The sequence below is a fragment of the Maniola jurtina genome, chromosome 5 (assembly GCF_905333055.1).
Source record: "Maniola jurtina chromosome 5, ilManJurt1.1, whole genome shotgun sequence".
Classification (NCBI taxonomy): domain Eukaryota; kingdom Metazoa; phylum Arthropoda; class Insecta; order Lepidoptera; family Nymphalidae; genus Maniola; species Maniola jurtina.
The window spans coordinates 4,094,991-4,117,981 of record NC_060033.1 but is presented as its reverse complement, the minus strand read 5'-3'; the positions used below and the strand labels follow the sequence as shown (position 1 = coordinate 4,117,981).

Below are 22,991 nucleotides of genomic sequence, written 5' to 3'. Positions count from 1 at the left end.
GGCGTTTTTTTAACTGGTTTTACGGCTCTGGGTTCTAGTCTTTTTGAGCCAAGAGCACAGGCAAAAGTAAAGCACTCAAAGAGTATTACCTAAAACAGCTGCAAAGAAGTCCTCTTCCCCCTACGGCTCTGGGTTCTTGGAGACTAGTGGAGTCCGACCTCTCGCTCTTTTGTAAGTGAAGTATCAGTAGGGTAAAGTGGGATAGCACAGTATTATTAGTTCAATGGAAAGCACTAGCAAGTGACATAATAAGAAATGGGATAGCGATAATAAGTATTTTTCAAGTACAGAAACATGAATCTCGATATCCTTTGCAGTTTCCATTTTCCTTATTTCTTCTGGAAGATAAATAATTCCGTTAGGTACTTACTTGTTCTTTACCAAATAATAGAGCCAAATGATATATCTACTATCAGTAGGTAATCATAGAGTAGGTAGGATGTTTATATTAGTAATTTCGTGATCTTTTGAATATTATTAGGATTATACCTACCTCCTGTACCTGCAGCTTAAAATCAATTAAACTAAATACCTAGTTTAAAAGGCAATCATTAACCTTATTATTTAACAAATTTGTGTCTAGATAAGCTTGTGAGATTATACTTGGCTTCTTAAGACCACGAATGGGTAGATAGATAAAATAAATATGTATACCTACAGGTAGTAGGATGTAGGTCTACACTCGCTCATTATAGGCTACAATGCATTGTTGCAAGAAGAATACCATAAATTCAGCCAATCACAACAATTGCGATTGCAATAATTGATGCAGGTTTGCCTTTTCGACCAGCAAATAGGTAGGTACTGTTCTATATTCTGAACCAGCAGGTCATGCACATCTTAAAAGTATAAAAGGAAAAGTTATATGAATTTGTATTCATTTAATCAATGGATTTCGTTCCGCTAAGTTTAAAGAAAATTACTAGGTATCTTGTAGGTACATTTATCACAGTACCTACCTACCTAACTAATTAATTATTTATTATTTTTTATTCACATCGTAAATGTGATTCTCGTAGATTATTGTGTAAATACCAGACCCAGGTAAGTCAATTTATTTCGAAATTACCTGTTGTTAATTTTGTTTTTAATGGATAGTAGGTATGGTACTTTATTTATCTACACAGATTAATGTTCTCATTCGTCTTTTTACTAAAAGATTAGTAGGTATTTTACCCTAGCTTTTTAAATATGCTTTTTTACACTGTCCGACCATTGGGATGGATAATTCAGTAGTTACATTTTCAACTTTCGTGACGGAAACTAACGTCTAACGTCAACCTAGGACTTTGGTCTATAGTGCGCTGCACTAGTAGCTGGTAAAGCTTTACAAAAGTAGTAGGTACCTACCTAGACAAAAACGCTCAAACTTAAATAATAATGAGAATATAAAATTTATAAGGAAACATTGATACTGCTCATTGGCTTCTCGAAACTCAAACCATTAATTATATTTTTGTAGATGTAGGTGGCGCCTATTGTAGCCCTGTCGTTGCATTTTTTTCGAAAGCTCTTTTTACTTTCGTCCAACTCCAGTCTATCGGTCTGTATGTCACACTCTCAAGCATTTCGCTTGTTTCTATATTCAGAAGAAAGGCACCGTTGTTGAAACTTGTAACCGAGATTATGTACCTACGTATTACCTACTTACCCATACCTATAAAAAAGTTTAGGGTAGGTACTTCCGGAACATGAAAGTAGGTATTGTTCGCATTGAATAGATATTTTATGGTTATTATCATCGAAAAAACTCTTATTTACTTACGAAATAATAAGCCCCAGTGGCGTTTTTTCATATTCATCAGCTTATCTGCGGAACCCTACCTACCTTATGCGTGTTCTGTTACCCAGTTTTTAGCTTTCTGTCTTCAAAGGGTGCCAACGGGGCTCTATTACTAAGCCTCCGCTGTCCGTCCGTCCGTCTGTCTGTCAGCGGGCTGTATAGTGAACCATCAATACTATGTAGAGCCGAAATTTTCACAGAATGTGTACCTATTTCCATTACCACTATAACAACAAATAAAACCAAAGTGCCACGAAAATTAAAAAAATGAAGTGTTATTTCTTGTACTATGTTACGGAACCTTTTGTGTGCGAATCCGACTCGCACTTGACCGATTTTTTTATTTATAATGAATAAGTACATTTTTCTTTTTCAGAATTCGGCTTCATATGTTACCTACTTATTAACAATGGCTCAAAACGACGATAAGGTAGTGGGAGGAATAAAAGGTATTATAAAATCCGACAGTCACTATACCATTAAATTTGAAACTGGAGAAAAGGCGAGGCTAAATATCTTAAACGATCATGTATTTAGATACTATATGGAACCTAGCGGAGAGTTCTTAGAGTATCCCGAGCCAATGAATCCTGATGATGTTGCAAAGATGACTGTGAAAACGGCAGTTGATTACGGGTATGCAGCATTCAAGGAATCTACTCTTGTAGATCTCGTTGCCCATTACATTGTGCAAACAAGAAATATATTGATAGTATTAGATAAGATAAGAGGCACTATGAAAGTACACAACACTATAACCGACAAAGAAGTTTTAAGTGAGACAAAGCCTTTATCTTACATTGAATGCCAATCAACTCAATGTTTGCATCAGAGAGAAGACGAATATTTTTTTGGGGGCGGAATGCAAAATGGGAGATTTACCCATAAAGGAGAAGTAATACAAATTTTGAATAGTAATGATTGGACTGACGGTGGAGTAACATCTCCTTGTCCGTTCTACTGGTCTTCTTACGGGTATGGTGTATTTAGAAATACGTGGCAACCAGGAGTTTACGATTTCGGTGACACGTCAGATGATTTTATTAAGACAATTCATAAAGGCGAAGAATTTGACGCATATTTCTTTATAAATACCTTACCAAAGGATATATTAAATGACTATTATGAGTTAACAGGACGACCAATATTGATGCCAGAATATGCGTATTACGAGGCACATTTGAACGCTTTCAATCGTGATTACTGGGTCGAAGTGTCCTCTGACACGCACAAAGCAATACTATTTGAAGATGGAAAATACTACAAATCTTACCAGCCCAGTGAGATCGGAGATAAGAAAGGCATATTGGAATCCTTAAATGGAGAAAAAAATAACTATCAATTCTCGGCTCGCGCTATGGTAGACCGGTATAAAAAGCACGATATGCCTTTAGGTTGGTTTATACCTAACGACGGTTACGGTTCTGGTTATGGGCAAACAGACTCATTGGATGGTGACATCCAAAACTTAAAAAAATTCGTAGATTACTCTCTACAAAACGGTGTAGAAGTCGCTTTGTGGACAGAATCTAATTTGCATCCAGCAGATCCTCTAAATCCTAAAAAGGGAGAGCGTGACTTAAATAAAGAAGTCGGTATAGCTAAAGTGGTCGCGCTTAAATGTGACGTGGCTTGGATAGGCAGTGGCTATTCGTTTGGACTTAATGCTGTTGAAAACGCAGCTGAGATATTTGTAAATAAAACAAGGCATACCGTTAGACCTATGATTCTAATGGTAGATGGCTGGGCTGGCACACAACGTTACTCCGGTATCTGGAGCGGTGATCAAAAGGGCGGGGAATGGGAATACATTCGATTCCATATTCCTACTTATATTGGGACAGGCTTATCAGGACAGCCTATAGTTGGTTCAGATATGGATGGTATTTATGCAGGAGGATGCAAAGAAGTCAATATTCGCGATTATCAATGGAAGGCATTTACTCCATTACAATTAAACATGGACGGCTGGGGTAATACTCAGAAAACTCCTTTTAGTTTTGACCAAGAAGCTACCACAATTAATAGAGCTTATTTAAAGCTGAAAGCTATGTTAATGCCTTACAATTACAGCATTGGATACGAGTCGATTAGTGGACTTCCAATGGTTAGGGCGATGTTTCTAGAATTCCCAGAAGAGATCCCAGCTTACACTAAAGATTCTCAGTATCAATATATGTGGGGGCCAAATATATTAGTTGCCCCTATTTATAATGACTGTACAGACGATGACGGAAATTCTATACGTGGCGGTATTTATCTTCCAAATTCAAATCAAGTGTGGGTAGACATTTTGACTGGCGAAAAATATCAAGGTGGAAAGATATATAACAATATTGTCGCACCACTGTGGAAAATTCCAGTTTTCGTTAAGGATGGTTCAATAATACCAATGACAAATCCCAATAACAACCCCTATGAAATAAAAAGAGACTGTCGAACATTTACAATATATCCAAGTGGTGCTTCAAGTTTTCTTGTTTATGAAGATGACGGCATATCCTCAGACTATTTACAAGGTATTTCAGGTTATGCCACAACTAAAATTGAAGCGACTGGCCCTGAATCTAATAAAGGCAACTTGTTAATAAAAATATTTAAAACTACTGGAAATTATAAAAACATGACCAAAGAAAGACGGACTATAATACAAATAATGTCTTCGAAAGACGTTCAACACGTAAAAGTTGATGCTAGTGGACAACCGATCATGATAGCTAAAGCTAGGAATATTAATGAATTTGAAAGTCGAGACAATATATTCTTTTACAAGGAGGATTTCATTTTAAACCCATATTTAAACGAACATATTGAATTAAAACAAAAGTTTTTATTACTAAAACTCGAGAAGTTCGACGTAACCTCCAACGAAATAACTATAAAAGTAAATAATTATACTAATCAGGGAGCAATATTTGGAAAACTACAGGAAAATAATAAAATACCAGGAACGATATGTTCCTTTCAAGGCAACTATTTCGAAACAACAGCAACTTCAATTACTCTTGATTGGAAAGATTGCGGAAGTGCAGATTTTTACGAGATTGACAGAGATGGTACAGTCTTTACAAATATTAGAAAAAAATTATTCACTTTCGATAATCTTGCTTATGAAAGTGCTCATGAATTCAAAATACGATCTGTTTCGAATAACGTAGCTTCGGAATGGAGCAATGTTATTTCCGTTTCAACACACGCAGATCCTTTCAAACATCTAATTTTGGGAGTGCAAGTGACATGCAGCCTACCTAGTCAACCGAATCAAGAAGTTTCTAATTTAACAGACAGTAGTCCCAGCTCAATGTGGCATACCGATTGGGGAAAACCTGGCCAGGCGAATCCAGAAGAAGGAAAATATATAAAGCTCCTCTTTGACTTAGGAGATGAATATGAATTAGATAAAGTCGATTACATACCTCGTAACGATGCAGGCAATGGTACTTTTCTACAGATCCAATACACGTATTCGACGAATAACACCGACTGGAGTCCTTTGTCGGATCCTATTAAATTTAAAGGCGACAATTCAGTTAAAACTATACCCTTTAACGGAAAGAAATTAAGATACTTGCAACTTATAGTTTTGAACGCCGTCGGTAACTTTGGATCAGGTCGCCGAATGTTGTTTTTCAAAAAATAAGACCATCTTTTCCAAACAGTTTTTGTAATCATATTAAAATCACCAATATCGAAGCAAAAATAAATTATTTAGGCAGTCAAGCACGTTGTAAAACTTAATATCTAGGAGAATATCAATTTTGTAAGTCTTCGGCACTTCTCACTGCCATGATCGTACAAAGACACGCATTTTCATCGAAAACACAACTAATAGAGAGATCTTCTAGTACACAACTATACTCGTGGTCTGGATATCTGGTCCTCACGTAAACAGATCTCGGATCTTCCGATAGAAGACTCTGTATGTTTGCCTTAAACGATTGAGATCTGTCTCCTATCAGTTCATTAATTCTGTCGTGAGCATCATTTGTGAATGTGACTTGATATGTCCTTGAGGGTGGATTAGTGACCCAGGAGGCCACCCGGATTCCGTCCTGGTTGAGATTCAATGCAGATTGCGGTGGAGTGAATCTTTCTTGGCCGTCGGGCGCACCGCGTTCTGATTCAACTCGTCGCATCGGCGATGTGATTGGTCCGTCCAAGAGATCCTCACTTGCCGGTGATTCTGACAATGGCGACACAGGTGTCGGCAGGTTCTGTGGCAGTGAGTTATCGCCCATGGGTGAACGAGCTAGCGGACTACTCGTCTCCCTTCCCACTGGCTGCACGGGGCATGGACTTGTACTGAAAGAAAATGTATTTATTTCAAATGTAGCTATAACTCGCTTAATTGATAACTAATATACCTCGAACAGATTTCATTTATGTATTTAAATAAGATTTTTATATTACAAATGTATCTCAATTATAATACTTATACAAAATATAAATATTTTTTACAGCTTTTATTTTTTTATTAGCTCTAGCACCAAACCAAAGGTGTAAACAAAAGTATGACATATCATTTCACATAATATCGTTATAACTGACTAACTAAATATCGCAATATTATTATTATTATGATTGGATAAGATAAAATATAAATTAATTTTAAAATTAACTGCATCCTGCCCATCGATTTGGGCAGGTACTCATTATTTAAAATAATGTAGGTATACCTCGTAATGGAGAAAGATTCGTCATCAACTTGCAAAATGGCGATATTGTCAGTGGCATCACTGATTCCCTCAGTGGGCGGGCGCTCCAACGTCACGGGCGTCGCGTAGGCCGGCGGGTAGTCGTACTGCGGGATGTACGGCTTGATATCCAGCACTGGGGTACCATTGACCATGTCCACTCCGTTGAAGTAGACTTTATTTCCTGCAATAGCATTTTTATTTAAATATCTACTATTTTACACTGGTATGCTATTAGAATGGTGTCATCCTATTTCTATCCTTCGAGCCTTATAAACTAGTTTTCAATTGCAACATGACCATATTATATGTATTATTCAAAGGATGTCTGTTCCATTTCAGTTTCTTGGGTGCCGCGTCGTGAGCAAACGTCCAATAAGGGCTTAAGGATTCGAAATTGATCGGGCATTTTTCGATAAACACGTTACGTCACGATAAAGAGTCACTCAGATAGTTCAAATGCTATAATATTATAACAAAGGGATTCTTTTGTAATTATGTTAAATTGATTAGTATTTTGGAGATAAAAACTGGGGACTAATATTTTTTTGCGCTTCTCGCGCTTGTCACAGAATACGCTTCAATCGTTTGTTGAGGTGACAATTTGAAAAGATAAAATAGCAGTAGGGACATAGATTACTTTTATTAAGGTTAAGGTAAGGTTTCTTTGTGACGGATTTTCTGTATGTTAATAATCATATTTTTAACTTTTCGGAGATATGTCTGTTTTAAGCAATTAACTATCACTTTCTTTAACGGTGAAGAAAAACATCACATGGAAACTGAATACCTGCATGAGAGTTCTTCATAATGTTCTCAAATGTGAGAACAATTTATGGAGAACCCAGCAACGCCCAACCCAAAAAGAGGGGTGTTATAAGTTTGACGTGTGTATCTGTCTATCCAATCTCATTTACCTTCAATACTATGCAGTTTAACCAGCGACAATCCAATAGGACACGGCCTGTGAGGCGACCTCGTTGAGAACACCCCGCGCCTTTCGCCTTCTAAACGTGGCGGCGCCACTTTGGCCGGCACACTCGAGCTCTCCGTCATATGGAAGTGGAAAATAATCCTACAAAAAAGAATTATGTTTTTTAAGTCCTATAAAGGTTTTTTTTTTAATTTTTAGGGTTCTGTATCTCCAGAGGAAAAGAAGAATCACTTTGTTGTCTGTCTGTCTGTCAAGACCCGTCAAGGGAATCAAAACCTACAGGGTACTTTACTTCCCGTTGATCTAGAATCATGAAACTTGGTAGGTAGCAATGACTTATAGCACAAGTAAAGAGAAAGATCTGAAAATTTGTGGTTTCATCACAAAAACATTTATAGTGTTATTTCTTGTATGATGGTAAGGAACCCTTCGTGTGAGTGTGAATTTCACTTGACCAGCATTTTATATTTTTTATTACTAGCTGAAGCTGCAACATTTAGGTATTTGAAAATCCCATAGGAACTCTTTGATTTTCTAGACTAAAAAGTAGCCTATGTCCATCCTCAGAATCCAAATAAGTTAAACAGATAGTCTGTGAAACCCTAGCAGACAGACAGACAGGTTTACAGTTAGGTTTAAAGTCATGGGCATCATCTAGTTACTACTTGCCTTTATAAATGTGAAAGTGTTTGTTTGCTGATTCCCTCTTCAATCACATTACAAAGAGCAACATTATCAAGCTTTTTTGAATGGCTATAGTTAAGGACCTGGAGAGTGACATTAGCTAGTTGTTAATAAAGGAGATTCTGTATAAAGTGTAATACAAACCACATGTGAGAAAATTCATCCAAACCACTCAAAGCATGTTCAGGGTTGCTAAACACATTTGGATCTATGACAACCACTCCTCTAGCAGATGTCAATACGCTGGGCTGTCTCGGCACACCTCTTTTATTGCTAAATGCTGTCTCAATATAGCCAATGGGTCTATATGTGATTTCGTCATTCTGCGATACTGATGCCTGGTCATTATTGAGTGTGGGTGGCACTGTTGTTGTAGCTGAAAATATTAACAATATTGAAGGTTACAGCTTCTTAATTGTTTCTTCTAGTTCTTGTATGATAAATGTAAACTGCAATAAAAAATTGTATAGAGGACTTGTGTAGTCACAAAGGTGCATTAATACAGGACCAATATATCTGTATAATATCTGCTGCTACATGCATGCATTTCACATACAAAGCATATGAAATTTGTCTTTCAACTATAAAATGAATGTATAAATAAGCTTTGCCATTCTGGACTGTGGAGTTTTATAATATTATGTTTGTTTAGCAAGTAAGTATAGAAAAGCTTAAATCATTATCTAGCAGACTTGTTGAATAACAACTACTGAAGGCTAGTCTTAAGACAGTACTGAAAGTGGAAGTACAGTAGTTGAAAGTCAGTGACATGGATATGTGTATCCTTTACGTTACGAAAATAGCTAGCTGTTACTTAGTTAGACTTCAGCCTCACCACCAACAATCTGTAAACTTTGCATTTCATGTTAAATGTTATTAGGTATTAAAGTTATTTACTTGACCCTATTGTTGAGTACCTAGCCTAGGTGGCTTTCCAAATTATTGAATAAATCACTGTGATCACAGAACTAGCAGGCAAGTAGACTCGACTTCTTTATGGAAATGCTGATCTTAATAATGGGGATTGGGGAAGCATCAAGCAATACCTTCAGCTGCACAGTTTGAACAGCGCAGAGAACTCAATGTAGACTTGATATGTTTTATTTCCTTCTGGTGTTCATGTTTCAGCGACGATAAACGCTGTCTGGAATGACAATAACAAGTAACTATAACTAAAACATTTAAACTTGATAAGTAAGTAGGTTTACTTATTTGTTTGGAACCACTAACCTGAGGTTTTTTATTTCTGTTCTGGCCAAAGCTATCTGGTTTTGATAAATCTCAATACTTTCTGACATAGTTACACATAAATTACAGTGGTTTTTATGTTATAATTACCATTTAACATGAGATTAATTTATATTCAAATGTTTATCGAAAAATCGTAAATCGTAATACGTATAGGTATCCATTTTCTCTGGTGGCCATGCCCATATGTTATTAGTCTGTGGTGTCAAAGACGCTTTTGACCACGCGCCAAAAGATCCTTGTCGCTCATCAAATAGTAGAATACAAAGAGTATGTAATCACTATGTTATACCTAACCTATACACATCTCTATACATCTTTATATAAATATTTTAGATTTTAGTTCCAAAATATTCAATTTCTACTGTAAACAGTCGCTTATCTACGCAAATACACCTCTGCTTGTTGTTAGCTGTTTGTTGCAAGCATGTAGATTCGCCATCATGATTTAAAAAAAAAAATCGCTCAATAAAGCTAGGATCCAGAGCCGTAAAGGCAGTTGAAAAAACCCATTGACAATGAAAACGATAGATTAAAAATAGTAATGACAACATAGTGATGCACGTGATGCACGTAATCGGCAAACGTTACTTTTAATCGCATATTTTTGAAACTTATTCGAAACTGAAAACCGGGAAATTGTACCGGGTATTTGTACTTAGGCCTTGTATTTGTACTTTTGTAATGCCTTAGGCCGCCACCTTTATGGACGAGCTGGTCCTGAGTCAAGAATTTAATACCGTGAATTTTTTAAAACCACCAAAATACATATTAATGGGTGTGCCTTTACTCTCGCATGTATTTCAATATCTCTAGCCTTTAACGCAGTGCTCAAATTCTACCAAAGATTTAAAAGAAAAAGAGCGATTGTTATCAGTTACCGATCTTTCGATTTATCGATTTTTGATAATGCAGTTTCAAACAACAACTTCAATCACTATTGCGTTTTTCTTTCCCAGCCGCCGCACACGTGCCGACTGCCGAGATTTGTGATATTTTTACAAATAATTTTCTTTGCACGTTGCGTTTGATTTCTTACAGATTTATTCTAACAAGTAATCAAATTACAAAGATCCACTAATTAGGACATCGTATTTTATCAGTAAGTTGTTAGTATTATTTTGATCTGCTGGGGTGGGGCAAAATGTCTAGAGGAAAGACCGCCACGTGTCCTAAATTTTATTTTTTAACCAATAAATCTATGGTTTAGACCTATTTTATTACAGCTACTGATTATTCTGCTTTATCCTATGAGATTGAACTTATTTTATTCGTTTTCAAACTCTTTAAGAGCAGTAAATGTCATATGATTACCTGTGATCGATTTATTTTGGGTGCTTGTTTTTCCTAGCGGCGTGACATCATTTTTAAGGTTGTTATATTTTTCATTACAATAAACGTATTACAGGAGTTCGATGTACTTAAATCTTAACACTTGAAGTTGCGTTTTCGATATTATGCTTTCCAGTGTTCCACAACATGTCACATTATGATATTATTATTACTTATTAATATCAGCATAATCATGAACATGGATATTTGCAAAAGATTTTTGTGATAATGTTTCTAAACCGTTAATTTTATTTTACAATGGAATTCTGTAGAAATATTGTAGTACCCATAACACCTGCAAGCTGCATATTATCAGAAATTGTATGAGAAAACTTTTTGTTGCACTCACTTTGAGATCCTCAGAAACTTACTTCTGATATGGGCTTTGGCAAAATTCTGACATTATGCAGGTCTGTACAACAACAAGAACAACAAAAAAATTGTTATGACATAATAATCATTAGGTTGCAAAAGCTAACTGTGGTAATAACTAGTAAACTCTTGATGATACAAATAGCCGCAACTCAGGCTTTGGGTCATTTTGGTCACTATAACAATGTTGTTCTAAATGGTTTTGACTACTTACTGTTAAGATTTTTTTATTACATCTAGTAAACTTGAAATATTTTTAATGGGAATTCTACATACTCAAATCCTAATGGTCCTTTTTATTGACAGAGAACAGAACTACTTTATCCATTTTATAAACTATTTCAATAACTTATATTTCTGATACAGTTACAGCCAACAACCCCAGGTTCATGGCAATGGTATCAACAGAAAATTTGAATGGCAGTGGGGCAGAAGCACCCACTGAAGTCCTGCCTGCTTTAGCTGAGAAACCGGCTGGCTTGCCTCCGGGCAAGTATGCCCTTGTGGGATGGGATATGGACACTACTGGACGCAGGTTGATTGATGAAGTAAGTAGTTGTACCAAACATGTTTCAATTAACCAGGGTCTGCTTTTTACCTGATTACGGAAAAGTCAAAAGGAATGCTTATGATTTCAGCAATCTATGTATGTATGCAAGTATGTATGTATGTTTGTACCATTCTGTGTGTTCTACTGTTTCGCCTAAATTACTGGGCCGATTTTGATGAATGATAATTATGGTCGGGGTGACATAGGCTACATTTTATATGAAAAAAATCAACCTGCTGGATGTTACATCCAAAAAAGTGAGGGCTCTCCAAATTTTTTTTGCTGTATTGAGTGGGATATCAAATGAAAGAAGAAAAAATTCTGAGTTCATAAATACAAACAGTACAATGTTAAAATACACAAAGCGATAGAAATACAATTTTACCGTATCTTTTGGCAGTTTGGTGGTAGTAGTTGGGTTTTAGTGCTGCTTATTATTATAATATAATAACTGCCTTGTTTATCTAGTAGTTTATTCGACTGCAGATAATCATGACTTCAGTTCAAGTCCCTGATTGGATCAAAAAATTACTGGATTTTTGTCAAAAAATTCTCAGTAGACACATTGATTTTGCCAGATTATATTAATTACAAATATACAAAACTCTTCAAATATTTCAAGATATACTTAAGTGTATATTAGCATAATCTGTTAACACTTTTATCTGCTTCCTGTGTTTGATGATAAAATGTAATAAGCATGTAACTTTTGTATAATATGATAAAGTTGCAATGAACAATTTCCATCTGTACTTGTTATTAGGACTGCACTTATATTATTGTGGCCTTTCAATATGAATAATGTATGTAACATCAAGTTACAAATTTGGTAGTTACATATTCAAATCACAAGTATGAACTGGCTACCATATTTCAAAGGCTTTTTATTAATTTTGTATTTTAGCTAATGTGACCATTTAATAAAAAAAATAGAGCGATGTACTAAATCCTTTTGTAAATGATGCTGTGACTTCATCCATATGGATTTAGGTTGTTAAAAAATCCTGTGGGAACTCTTTGATTGACTGTTAGTCCTTGACCGCAATCTCACCTGGTGGTAAGTGATGATGCAGTCTAAGATGGAAGCGGACTAACCTGGAAGAGGCTAGGGCGGTTTTTTAATAAACTTATGGTTTCTACACAGCATAATACCGAAACATCAGTCTACTGGATGCAACCTACCTTTATACCAAATAGGTTATGCCTGGTTTTTGTTAAAATCCTTTGGGAACTGACTTTCTGGGGCAAAAAGTAGCCTATCCCCAGAACACAAGCTACCTCTGCTCCAAATTTCGTTAAAATCAGTTAAACAGATGGGCTGTAAACAGTAACTGTAAACAGGAGACGGAGAGATGCACTTTCGAACTTATAATATTAGTATGGATTTTAAATAGAATATAAAATACCAAGAGATAATATAAAAGATTTTCACAGATATGCCAGATAGCAGCATACACGCCGAAGCAGTCGTACTCACAGTACATAATGCCGTACGGGGACTTGAACCCCGGCGCGCGGCGACGCCATAACGTGAGGGTTGTCACCGTCGGCCGCTACCGCATGCTGAAGGATACTAATACTCATAAGGTAAATTGCAGTTGGTATTTTTTATTTTTATTTATAGACTAGCACTTCGCTGCAATCAGACCTGCTATTATAGATATTTAGGTGAGTCACAAGATCTGCCTCACTTGGGTTGTGTCCCCTTCAGGGAGGCAATGATGAAATTGCAATTTTTAGGGTTCCGTACCTCAAAAGGAAAAACGGAACCCTTATAAGATCACTTTGCTGTCTGTCTGTCCATCTGTCCCTCCGTCAAGAAAACCTATAGGATACTTCCCTTCCTTCCCTTTGACCTAGAATCATGAAATTTGGCAGGTGGGTAGGTCTTATAGCGCAAGTAAAGGAATAAATCTGAAAATTATGAATTTGTGGTTACATCATTAAAAAAATGTGTATCATATTAAAGGGCTTTACCTGTACATTCTAAAATGTATTTTTATGCATAATAGTTCTTGATTTGTCATGCAAAATGTCAGAAAAAATATCCAAGTACGGAACCCTCTGTGCGCGAATCTGACTCGCACCTGGCCGGTTTTAGTTACTATCTAAATAATGAGTGTGGAAACACAACATACTGCAATAGGTAGGTAGGTAGTAAGCATTTAGGATTGAGAGTCTGTTGGTTATTAGTGAGTGAGATAGCTGATGGCAGTGAAACCAAAAAAACATCAATAAGAATTAATATTTTAGATCTTTCTTTTCCGTAATCCAAACTTTACTATGAAAGATAAACACTTGGATTGTTGTTGATTGTGTTGAGACATTCCCATTTCCCATACATAATGGCGGTTTCGCGGGCACCCCTTGTTTCAATGTCAACATTTGCAATAATTTCTGTGTGCCATTGCCCATTAGTATAAGTGAAGTTGCACTTGTGTGTGTGTGTGTGTAAAACTTATTTAAAACTTCCTCACTCTTGATCAATCCAGTAGTGTTTTGTTGTAATTATTGTTGGATAATACATAATAATGATTGTAATTAAATTATCACCCATTCCTACAGGGAAGCTGTAATCTAAAAGCTTCTTAACTACCTACCCCTGTATGCCCCCATAGATATTGAAAACCAAATCAGAAATATCAGCGCTGACAGACTTCCTGGACTGGCTGGAGAAGGAGAAGGGAGACGGCAGTGTCATACTCATCTACCACGAGCCGCGCCGGCTCAGCCCTACCATGCTATTGGAAGCTTTTACACGGTATGTTTTGACTTTATTCAACTATATATACTAGGTCTAAAAGTAGTCTAGAATTAGATCATATTGTTCTCTGTGGGTTGTGAAAAATTATAGCAATAAAACCTATCAGTTTTATTTTGAAAGTTTAATTTATACAGTCATTTGGGTATGTAAGTGTCACATCGTTAAAGCTGGCTCGCCTGCAAATATCAAGAGCATTATTCCACTGTATGTGGTAATATAATGGTATTTTCCAGCTACAAGCTGCTGGATCGCTTCAAGTCGATCGTGGCCGGCTTCACGGACAGCTACGCCCTGGCGGCCGACAAGTGCAAAGCGACAGTAAAGTCGGTCTCGCTGCGAGTGCTGGCGCGAGTGCTGCTGGACGCGGAGACGCTGTCGGTGGACAGCGCACTCGACAGAGCCACCGCCGCCTACAGGATCGTCGAGCATCTTGCACAAGGTGAGAGCGCGGTCGCGGCTCGGCCGACAAGTGCAAGGCGACAGTGAAGTCCGTATCGCTGCGAGTGTTATCCACAATATTGAGATTCAAGTTGTGGAAACAATGATATTATGTCCACTTTAAAGTGAACATTTTTATAGATTAAAATAATGATATATTAATAATTATAGAAAAAAATTAATGAACTAGTCAAATGTAAATAGTAGTGAAGTTGTTATGATAGGTTGTGTATTAATTTTACCAGGAGAGCAGCAGGAGGTAGGAGCGGGCGGCGAAGGTACCACGGCCAGCAAGGACATGGTGGAGACAGCGCGACTGTGGGCGCGGCCCGTACAGACGGAGCTGGAGGCTCTGGCTAGCTTAAAGAAACTATTAGAGAGGTGAGCAGTGGTTACTTCTTTAAATAAGCGACTCAAGTTACCAGGAGAGCAGGAGGTAGGAGCGGGCAGCGTAGGTACCATGGCATGCCAGTACAATAGGAGACTGACTGTGGGCGCGGTTTATTCACATACTTGTTCGGCTTTGGCATACAAAAGGCTCCATAGTACCAAAAGAACAGCAGGAGGAAGGACCGGGTGGTGAGGGCACTTCGGCAAGCCAAGGCATGGGGAGATAGTGTGATTCGCGATCAATGCCAATAATGAATAGATGTCTGCTTAATTTAATGGGCTTTGCTCTGTTGATTTGAGGCAAAACTAGCATATAATTTAGGGCGTTATTGTAGGTAATATTGTATTGTTATTGTAACAGACAGAACACGTTCCGGCCGGTGTTCGCGCCTCTGCTACGTCAGCCGCGACCGGAGCGCAAGCGCGTCACGCAGCTGCGGCGACTGTTGGCCGACGCGGGCTTGCTCTACGACCAAGTGAAGGATGCGTGGCAGGATCAGAACTGCGCTGGTGAGTGTTATTGTAACAGACAGAACACGTTCCGGCCGGTGTTCGCGCCTCTGCTACGTCAGCCGCGACCGGAGCGCAAGCGCGTCACGCAGCTGCGGCGACTGTTGGCCGACGCGGGCTTGCTCTACGACCAAGTGAAGGATGCGTGGCAGGATCAGAACTGCGCTGGTGAGTGTTATTGTAACAGACAGAACACGTTCCGGCCGGTGTTCGCGCCTCTGCTACGTCAGCCGCGACCGGAGCGCAAGCGCGTCACGCAGCTGCGGCGACTGTTGGCCGACGCGGGCTTGCTCTACGACCAAGTGAAGGATGCGTGGCAGGATCAGAACTGCGCTGGTGAGTGTTATTGTAACAGACAGAACACGTTCCGGCCGGTGTTCGCGCCTCTGCTACGTCAGCCGCGACCGGAGCGCAAGCGCGTCACGCAGCTGCGGCGACTGTTGGCCGACGCGGGCTTGCTCTACGACCAAGTGAAGGATGCGTGGCAGGATCAGAACTGCGCTGGTGAGTGTTATTGTAACAGACAGAACACGTTCCGGCCGGTGTTCGCGCCTCTGCTACGTCAGCCGCGACCGGAGCGCAAGCGCGTCACGCAGCTGCGGCGACTGTTGGCCGACGCGGGCTTGCTCTACGACCAAGTGAAGGATGCGTGGCAGGATCAGAACTGCGCTGGTGAGTGTTATTGTAACAGACAGAACACGTTCCGGCCGGTGTTCGCGCCTCTGCTACGTCAGCCGCGACCGGAGCGCAAGCGCGTCACGCAGCTGCGGCGACTGTTGGCCGACGCGGGCTTGCTCTACGACCAAGTGAAGGATGCGTGGCAGGATCAGAACTGCGCTGGTGAGTGTTATTGTAACAGACAGAACACGTTCCGGCCGGTGTTCGCGCCTCTGCTACGTCAGCCGCGACCGGAGCGCAAGCGCGTCACGCAGCTGCGGCGACTGTTGGCCGACGCGGGCTTGCTCTACGACCAAGTGAAGGATGCGTGGCAGGATCAGAACTGCGCTGGTGAGTGTTATTGTAACAGACAGAACACGTTCCGGCCGGTGTTCGCGCCTCTGCTACGTCAGCCGCGACCGGAGCGCAAGCGCGTCACGCAGCTGCGGCGACTGTTGGCCGACGCGGGCTTGCTCTACGACCAAGTGAAGGATGCGTGGCAGGATCAGAACTGCGCTGGTGAGTGTTATTGTAACAGACAGAACACGTTCCGGCCGGTGTTCGCGCCTCTGCTACGTCAGCCGCGACCGGAGCGCAAGCGCGTCACGCAGCTGCGGCGACTGTTGGCCGACGCGGGCTTGCTCTACGACCAAGTGAAGGATGCGTGGCAGGATCAGAACTGCGCTGGTGAGTGTTATTGTAACAGACAGAACACGTTCCGGCCGGTGTTCGCGCCTCTGCTACGTCAGCCGCGACCGGAGCGCAAGCGCGTCACGCAGCTGCGGCGACTGTTGGCCGACGCGGGCTTGCTCTACGACCAAGTGAAGGATGCGTGGCAGGATCAGAACTGCGCTGGTGAGTGTTATTGTAACAGACAGAACACATAGTGTTTGCAACTCTGCTAATACTAACTTTTAGGATAGAACTTGTTTTCTTAGTACATAATTCAGTGATTCTCATACTATTTCTGCTACTCTAAATCCTCCTCAAGCCTTCGTTGATTGGTAAAGTGGAAATACTTGCGTTTTAGGTGTATTTAGCACAACCTAACATTTTATACGTTTATTTCCAGGCGTAGAAAAACTGTTGAAGAACCTAACTATATCTGCAAAATCTGAAGACATTCAAGAGTTACTCACAATCTTCGATTGCCATTTCGATCCTAACAAGGAACCTATCATTCTCCAGCCTACAGTTAATCGCGGCAGCAGACCTAGGGTAAGATTTTTTTTTTTCAACAAAAGGATTGATGAATTTAAGGCCACCCATGACAAATACACAACAGTAAAGGGCAACGCATACTGCTAGTTGGTGCAAAGGCGAAACGTTTTTTTTGGTTAAAAAGTTAAATTATTCCTTCATGGCTCTACTCCTATTTACTCCCGCAAAGTTGACTCTTGAATGACTGACTATGACATTAAGATTCAAGATTTTTTAATTGCAGAAACATCTTTTTCAATGAGATGTTATTAAGTACATATTGTCCAGAAGAAATGTTTCACCTTACATAATCAGGCTTGCAAATTTAGTACAAAGTAAACTTCATTCATATTCAAACTATTCTTTGAAATTCTAAAATTCATCTATTGTGTAGCAGCACCTTTGTATTAGGCACCGTTTAAGCCTTACAAGAAATAAGTTTAATGTAAGTTCTCTAAACGCCTTTCGTATTTTATTGTAAACTATAATAATTGATTTTACTGCATAGTTTTTTATTGGCACCTTTACAACATGGTATTCTTTTTTGTGGGATCGCTAAGTAGAACTTTACTTTTGTCTCCTAAATTAAAAAAAAATGCATCAGTGGGGTTATTTGCTAACTGGGATATCAACACTAAAAATGATAGCCACAACACGACGCATTTTGACAAAAAGGTGATTTGTTGACAATATGTATCCCTATTCCTATACTATTTATATAATGTTATCGCAATATATTTCAGGCCACGTCTTCAGCGGGAGAGACAGGCGAGGCTACCGGCAGCACGAGCGACTCTCAAAAGACATCCACCCAGAATTCACCCAACAAGACTAATAATGGTAAAGGCACAATACTCTATATTGAATTGAAGCTTATAAAAGAAAGATATGGCTGCTTGACTGATCTATCAACAAAGATCAAACATTGGACTATGGCCAAAACCCCTTATTCAGAGTGGTGACCTGTGTTCAGTAGTGGGCCGACTATGGGTTGAAATGATAATGATGGTCTATATTTTGTAAATTGAGACCACATTTGAATTTCATTTTACAGCATTTGGTACAGTATTTGATTGTTGGTTTCAGAAATTAAGCAAGAAATTACAACAGAGCCCAGCCAACCGGCGGCGGCGGCGGCCAACTAACGCGCCGCGAGTGAACGCGACAAGCTTACACTTTCTCACATACTATCGTTTAGTACTGTAACGGAGCCATAGCATGTGACTAAACATTTATTCGTATTATACATTTAGATTAAGTCTCCTTTGGAATTGAAAGAGGTTTGTTTTGCAAGCGTCGGTGAGCGAGTTACAAGTTTTATTTTAACTTAGTTGTTAACCTTCCAGTTTTGTATTTTATTTGTTGGCTTCACGCGTAAAGTTTTTATATATACATGGATAGACGATAATTGTAGTTGAGTGCCTTAGCAACTCAGTGTTTTAAGGGAGTTTTTCACACTTTTGTGTATTGTAATAAGCCTGAGATAACGTTTTGTTGTTTTATATGGAAGCTCAGTGAATGGAGTCTTGTCTGAGGTTGGAGGAGGATCGGGTGTTGCAAAGTATCATAATATGTTTTATATATATGTCGCTGATATAGAGAGGATATTTATTATGTTACTACTGGACTTTTAAATAGAAGTACAATAGTAGTACTCATTATTTATTATTTTAAAATAAAGCGGTTATTTTTTTACGGCGTGCAATCACATGGAATGGATGGACTGATTTTTACATCCACTGTTTTAAAGGTTTTATTCTTTTTATCATTTTGCATAATATTTTAGGCTGAATAATGCATTTTTTGTTTCTATATCGATACTAATTAGCTGTCGCATGTCATTTTCTTTTGCCATAGAACAATTCTATAAGATTAAGTTTCCTTACCATACAATAAGCTACGCGTAATGAAAGTGTGTACCTATTAACTTACGTCTAATTTAGTTAGTTTTAACATAGACTGTACATATAATTTAATTTCTTATTTTGTTCAGATCTCTAATAAATATGTAAGTCTAATATTTCGTTTATTTTACATCCCCTGTTACGTAAAAATTAAGTCTGTAAGCTGGAGACTGACTTGTATTGTTTGTTTGTAGTGTACCTACCATTCGAGGCGACCTTGTTACAATATAACGACAGACTGACTCGTAGTGTGTGTATCATTCAGCTCTTGACTCAAGTGTGCTCCATTTTTCACTCGCGCTTGCTCTCGACTCAGGGATATTGCGAAAAAACAGACAGAAGCGGCGCTCCAAACTTGCTAATGATACAAGTCAGTCTGTGGTTTAAATTGCAACTTACAAAAACTCAATACATACATCAAAGTGTTCAAGTCAATCTTCAGCTTCATAATTTAATTTTTTATGCCTTCTTTCATTTACAGGTTATACTGCATACATAGAATAAAAAACCAACAAAGAAAGATTAAAAACAAAACTCAACCTCAGTCTTTTATTGGTAACAACTTTATAACTTTATTAATGAATCTTATTATTTAAAATATTACATTTAAAAACTTAGTTCTAATAGGAATATAGTTAATAATCTCAAATGATGTCATAAAATTGTGATGTCATTACCAATTATTAATATCCAAACATTTTTATTCATGAATATTTTAATATTTTATTATCCTTTAAAATAATACCTAGAAGTAGCTGGATATCCACTATGTTACAACTTGCATACCACCTCGCTTTGTGCGCCTGCAACTGGCCAATAGAGAGCAATGTCATACCTTTCACATACATGTGAGAATGTTCAAGCAAGATTAAAAGTATTCACAACACTGACAGAATGTTTTGCTGAGATACTCTTCAAAACAACAGTGTAATAAGGCCCTCAGTTAAGAATGTTAGCCATGCTATGTCTAATACTCCCCTTTCCCCTCCAGTTAAGCCTAAAGCTTGTGCTAGGAGTAGGTACGACAATAGTACAACAGGTGAGTTTTAACCACCAACCTTTTGAAATTCAGTCTACTCCTCAACCATTGAGCTATCAAGACTATTTTCAAGTGCTAACAGATATAACTTCGCATCTTACTAACTTCACTGACAAAATTAAAGTATATATGGTAAGAAACTAAAGGCTCGGGCTTGTATGCGCAGAACTCATATTTTGCGCATCGGTGATATAACGCCGCGTTCTCTGTAACGTATTATATAACACTGTTATATAACACACGTACGTAACGTATTATATAACACACGGTCGCGTGATATAACAGTGACGACTGACTGAACACATACTGTGTAGTGTCCGTGTTTGGTTGGCGATCATCTTACGTCATACTATGCCTCTCATTGCTTAACGCGACTTTGTGATCTGTCGCCCGCACACCAAACTTAAAGACAGAGTGGACACTGGACATGTACACATGCTCAATTAGTATCCAAACTCACACCTTGTCAAAAGTTAGAGGAGGTGAAAATAGTGCCAATGGAAATTATAATATCTGCAGCATTAGCCTGTGGCTTTCCACAATATTTAATAATTTAATTTGTGGAAAAGTTTAATTTATAAATTACAATATATTGCCAGAGGTTAATGTAGTTATCTGTAAGTGTAAGAACTATCAGAATTAGATAATATCAGTTATGGAGATACATGCCTATCTAGTTTGTATAACTAAAAAATTATACTTTTATAATATTATTAGTATAATAGATTGACGTGGTTGCACATATACACTAGAGCTGGTAGTTGAACATAGTGGATACCTAGCTATATTAATTTAATGCACAACTTTACATACAACTCACTTATACCATCTATAAGCCAATACAACACCAGCGACAACTAAAAGCACTGCTGAAGTTTTATATAACATATTGCAGAGAACTTGGTTCTGTCCACCAACTGAATTAACAATCAAATTGTTCATCAGAAACACTTGATTGCTCTCTTCAATTAATGCCTGTTTCTCATCTTCAGACATTTTGCTTGCAATTTCATTCATAGCTTGTCGGAAATCTTTCTTCAATTGTGGTATATCAACTCCTGTAAAATCTGTTACTTTGTCGATGTACTTCACTTGATCATGATTATCTAGAAAAAGGAAATTAGCGATATTTCAGTTCAATGAATCAGAACAACTACAATACACAACAAATAAAACAATCCAAAAAAAAAATTACAGGTTTTTTCCAATATGTCAGAGAATATTCAATAGACTTGTTAATTTGAAAACCATCTATCTAAAGGTTGACTGGAGATAGGCTTCAATTTGAGTAAAAGATAAGAGGATGCCTGTTATTTCATCCGGGAGAATTTAGGTTTTTAGGGGAACTCTGATTTTCTGGGATAAAGGCCTTTGTCACTCCGTTTTTAATGCAAAAAATCACCTTGATCTGTTGCCACATTCAGCATTGCTGCATGTTTGAGGGACAAAGAAACACACTAGCATGTTTATATTGGTAATAATTCTAGTGATTATAGTAGTCTTTAAAAATTGTAAAACAAATAAACTTACTTTCACCAAATACATTTCTCTTCTTAGCTAGAATCTGCCCACCACTCAGCAAGCCAAGGTAGAGATGGTAGACATAAGCCATCAACAGCTGTGGATTTTCACGCTCAAGGTTTTGCAAGTGTTCAAGATAATTCTCTAGAGCATTGGATTTAGGTAATGCTTGCCAATTTGCACCCAAGTAGTGGCATAGATCCTCTTCAAATGCTTGTTTTCTATAAATGAAAATATAAACATTGAAGCTGGGTCCAGGAAGTAATTTTCATCATTGAAGTGTATAGTTTAAACTTCATAGTCATCAAATTTGTACAAAAAGAACCACCTTTTTTGTACTTTGTTAAAAATCAATAATGCTATCTATGCCTACCTGAATAAAATTTTGTTTACAAAAAGTTTGTCAAAGTCTGGCATATTTAATCTGTTCTTGGCGTCTTCTAAGAAAGCAAAGATGTGGTAAAAGATGAATAGCCCTCCACTCCAGACTGTTTCATCCCTTAGAGCTGAAAGACATTAGATTAAGGTTATGAATTAGCATTTAGGAATTCATAAACTATTTTGTGGAATATATTTAGCCGCCTCATATCGAAAATCACCGAAAATTGATTGAAAGTTAGGTTAAAACCTCGCAAACACTTACAAAAGGCGAATTTCGCATTTATTAGGGCGTCGCTCACTGAATGAATTTTCCTCGTCGCTTTTCTCATACGCGTCGTAAATAACTCCTCGTTGTCAGACATCTTGATAAAGATGAAAGGTCTCAAAAGATTCTATTCAATGAATTATTATAATTTTTATAACAATAGAATTCCCCACAAAGGCCACAAAAATGATCTTTCATCACACAGATTCATAAATCAAGCAATTTCAAGTTTCAACAAAAAAGCAAATAATGTCCAAATGTCAATGTCAATTTTTATTCTTCAGTCAGCTGTGAATCTGTGATGTATTGTTTTTTTTTTCAGTGC

At 38.2% G+C, this 22,991-nt stretch overlaps 4 protein-coding genes across 10 annotated transcripts; 2 read left to right on the top strand and 2 right to left on the bottom strand.

Moving 5' to 3' along the window:
- The first annotated feature begins 215 nt into the window (after positions 1–215).
- LOC123865358 (oligosaccharide 4-alpha-D-glucosyltransferase-like) lies at positions 216–5,423 on the top strand. Of its 5 annotated transcripts, none has more exons than XM_045906349.1 (2): positions 216–362; positions 2,160–5,423. In XM_045906349.1, exon 2 carries the CDS (start codon positions 2,193–2,195, stop codon positions 5,421–5,423), a length of 3,231 nt encoding a protein of 1,076 aa, XP_045762305.1. In that variant the 5' UTR covers positions 216–362; positions 2,160–2,192. The 5 variants fall into 5 exon arrangements, with proteins under 5 accessions (XP_045762305.1, XP_045762306.1, XP_045762308.1 ...); XM_045906350.1 differs by lacking the exon at positions 216–362 and adding an exon at positions 414–434; XM_045906352.1 differs by lacking the exon at positions 216–362 and adding an exon at positions 451–627.
- Positions 5,424–5,430: 7 nt separating this feature from the next.
- On the bottom strand, positions 5,431–9,531 carry LOC123865362 (tRNA (adenine(37)-N6)-methyltransferase). The gene is made up of 6 exons (XM_045906355.1): positions 9,326–9,531; positions 9,142–9,239; positions 8,240–8,471; positions 7,395–7,552; positions 6,460–6,661; positions 5,431–6,085 (listed from the first exon to the last, which is right to left on the bottom strand). Exons 1-6 carry the CDS (start codon positions 9,391–9,393, stop codon positions 5,536–5,538), a joined length of 1,308 nt encoding a protein of 435 aa, XP_045762311.1. The 5' UTR covers positions 9,394–9,531; the 3' UTR covers positions 5,431–5,535.
- A 743-nt stretch (positions 9,532–10,274) lies between these two features.
- LOC123865363 (maternal protein exuperantia) lies at positions 10,275–19,574 on the top strand. Of its 2 annotated transcripts, none has more exons than XM_045906358.1 (10): positions 10,275–10,445; positions 11,414–11,595; positions 13,032–13,184; positions 14,216–14,358; positions 14,595–14,800; positions 15,045–15,180; positions 15,551–15,699; positions 17,429–17,574; positions 18,300–18,396; positions 18,655–19,574. In XM_045906358.1, the coding sequence occupies exons 2-10, from the start codon at positions 11,437–11,439 to the stop codon at positions 18,699–18,701; spliced, it is 1,236 nt and encodes a 411-aa protein (XP_045762314.1). In that variant the 5' UTR covers positions 10,275–10,445; positions 11,414–11,436; the 3' UTR covers positions 18,702–19,574. The 2 variants fall into 2 exon arrangements, with proteins under 2 accessions (XP_045762314.1, XP_045762313.1); XM_045906357.1 differs by having other exon boundaries at positions 18,643–19,574.
- A 1,188-nt stretch (positions 19,575–20,762) lies between these two features.
- On the bottom strand, positions 20,763–22,911 carry LOC123865368 (heme oxygenase 1). Of its 2 annotated transcripts, none has more exons than XM_045906364.1 (4): positions 22,664–22,911; positions 22,394–22,526; positions 22,036–22,241; positions 20,763–21,605 (listed from the first exon to the last, which is right to left on the bottom strand). In XM_045906364.1, exons 1-4 carry the CDS (start codon positions 22,761–22,763, stop codon positions 21,316–21,318), a joined length of 729 nt encoding a protein of 242 aa, XP_045762320.1. In that variant the 5' UTR covers positions 22,764–22,911; the 3' UTR covers positions 20,763–21,315. The 2 variants fall into 2 exon arrangements, with proteins under 2 accessions (XP_045762320.1, XP_045762319.1); XM_045906363.1 differs by having other exon boundaries at positions 22,030–22,241; positions 22,664–22,910.
- Positions 22,912–22,991: the final 80 nt, after the last annotated feature.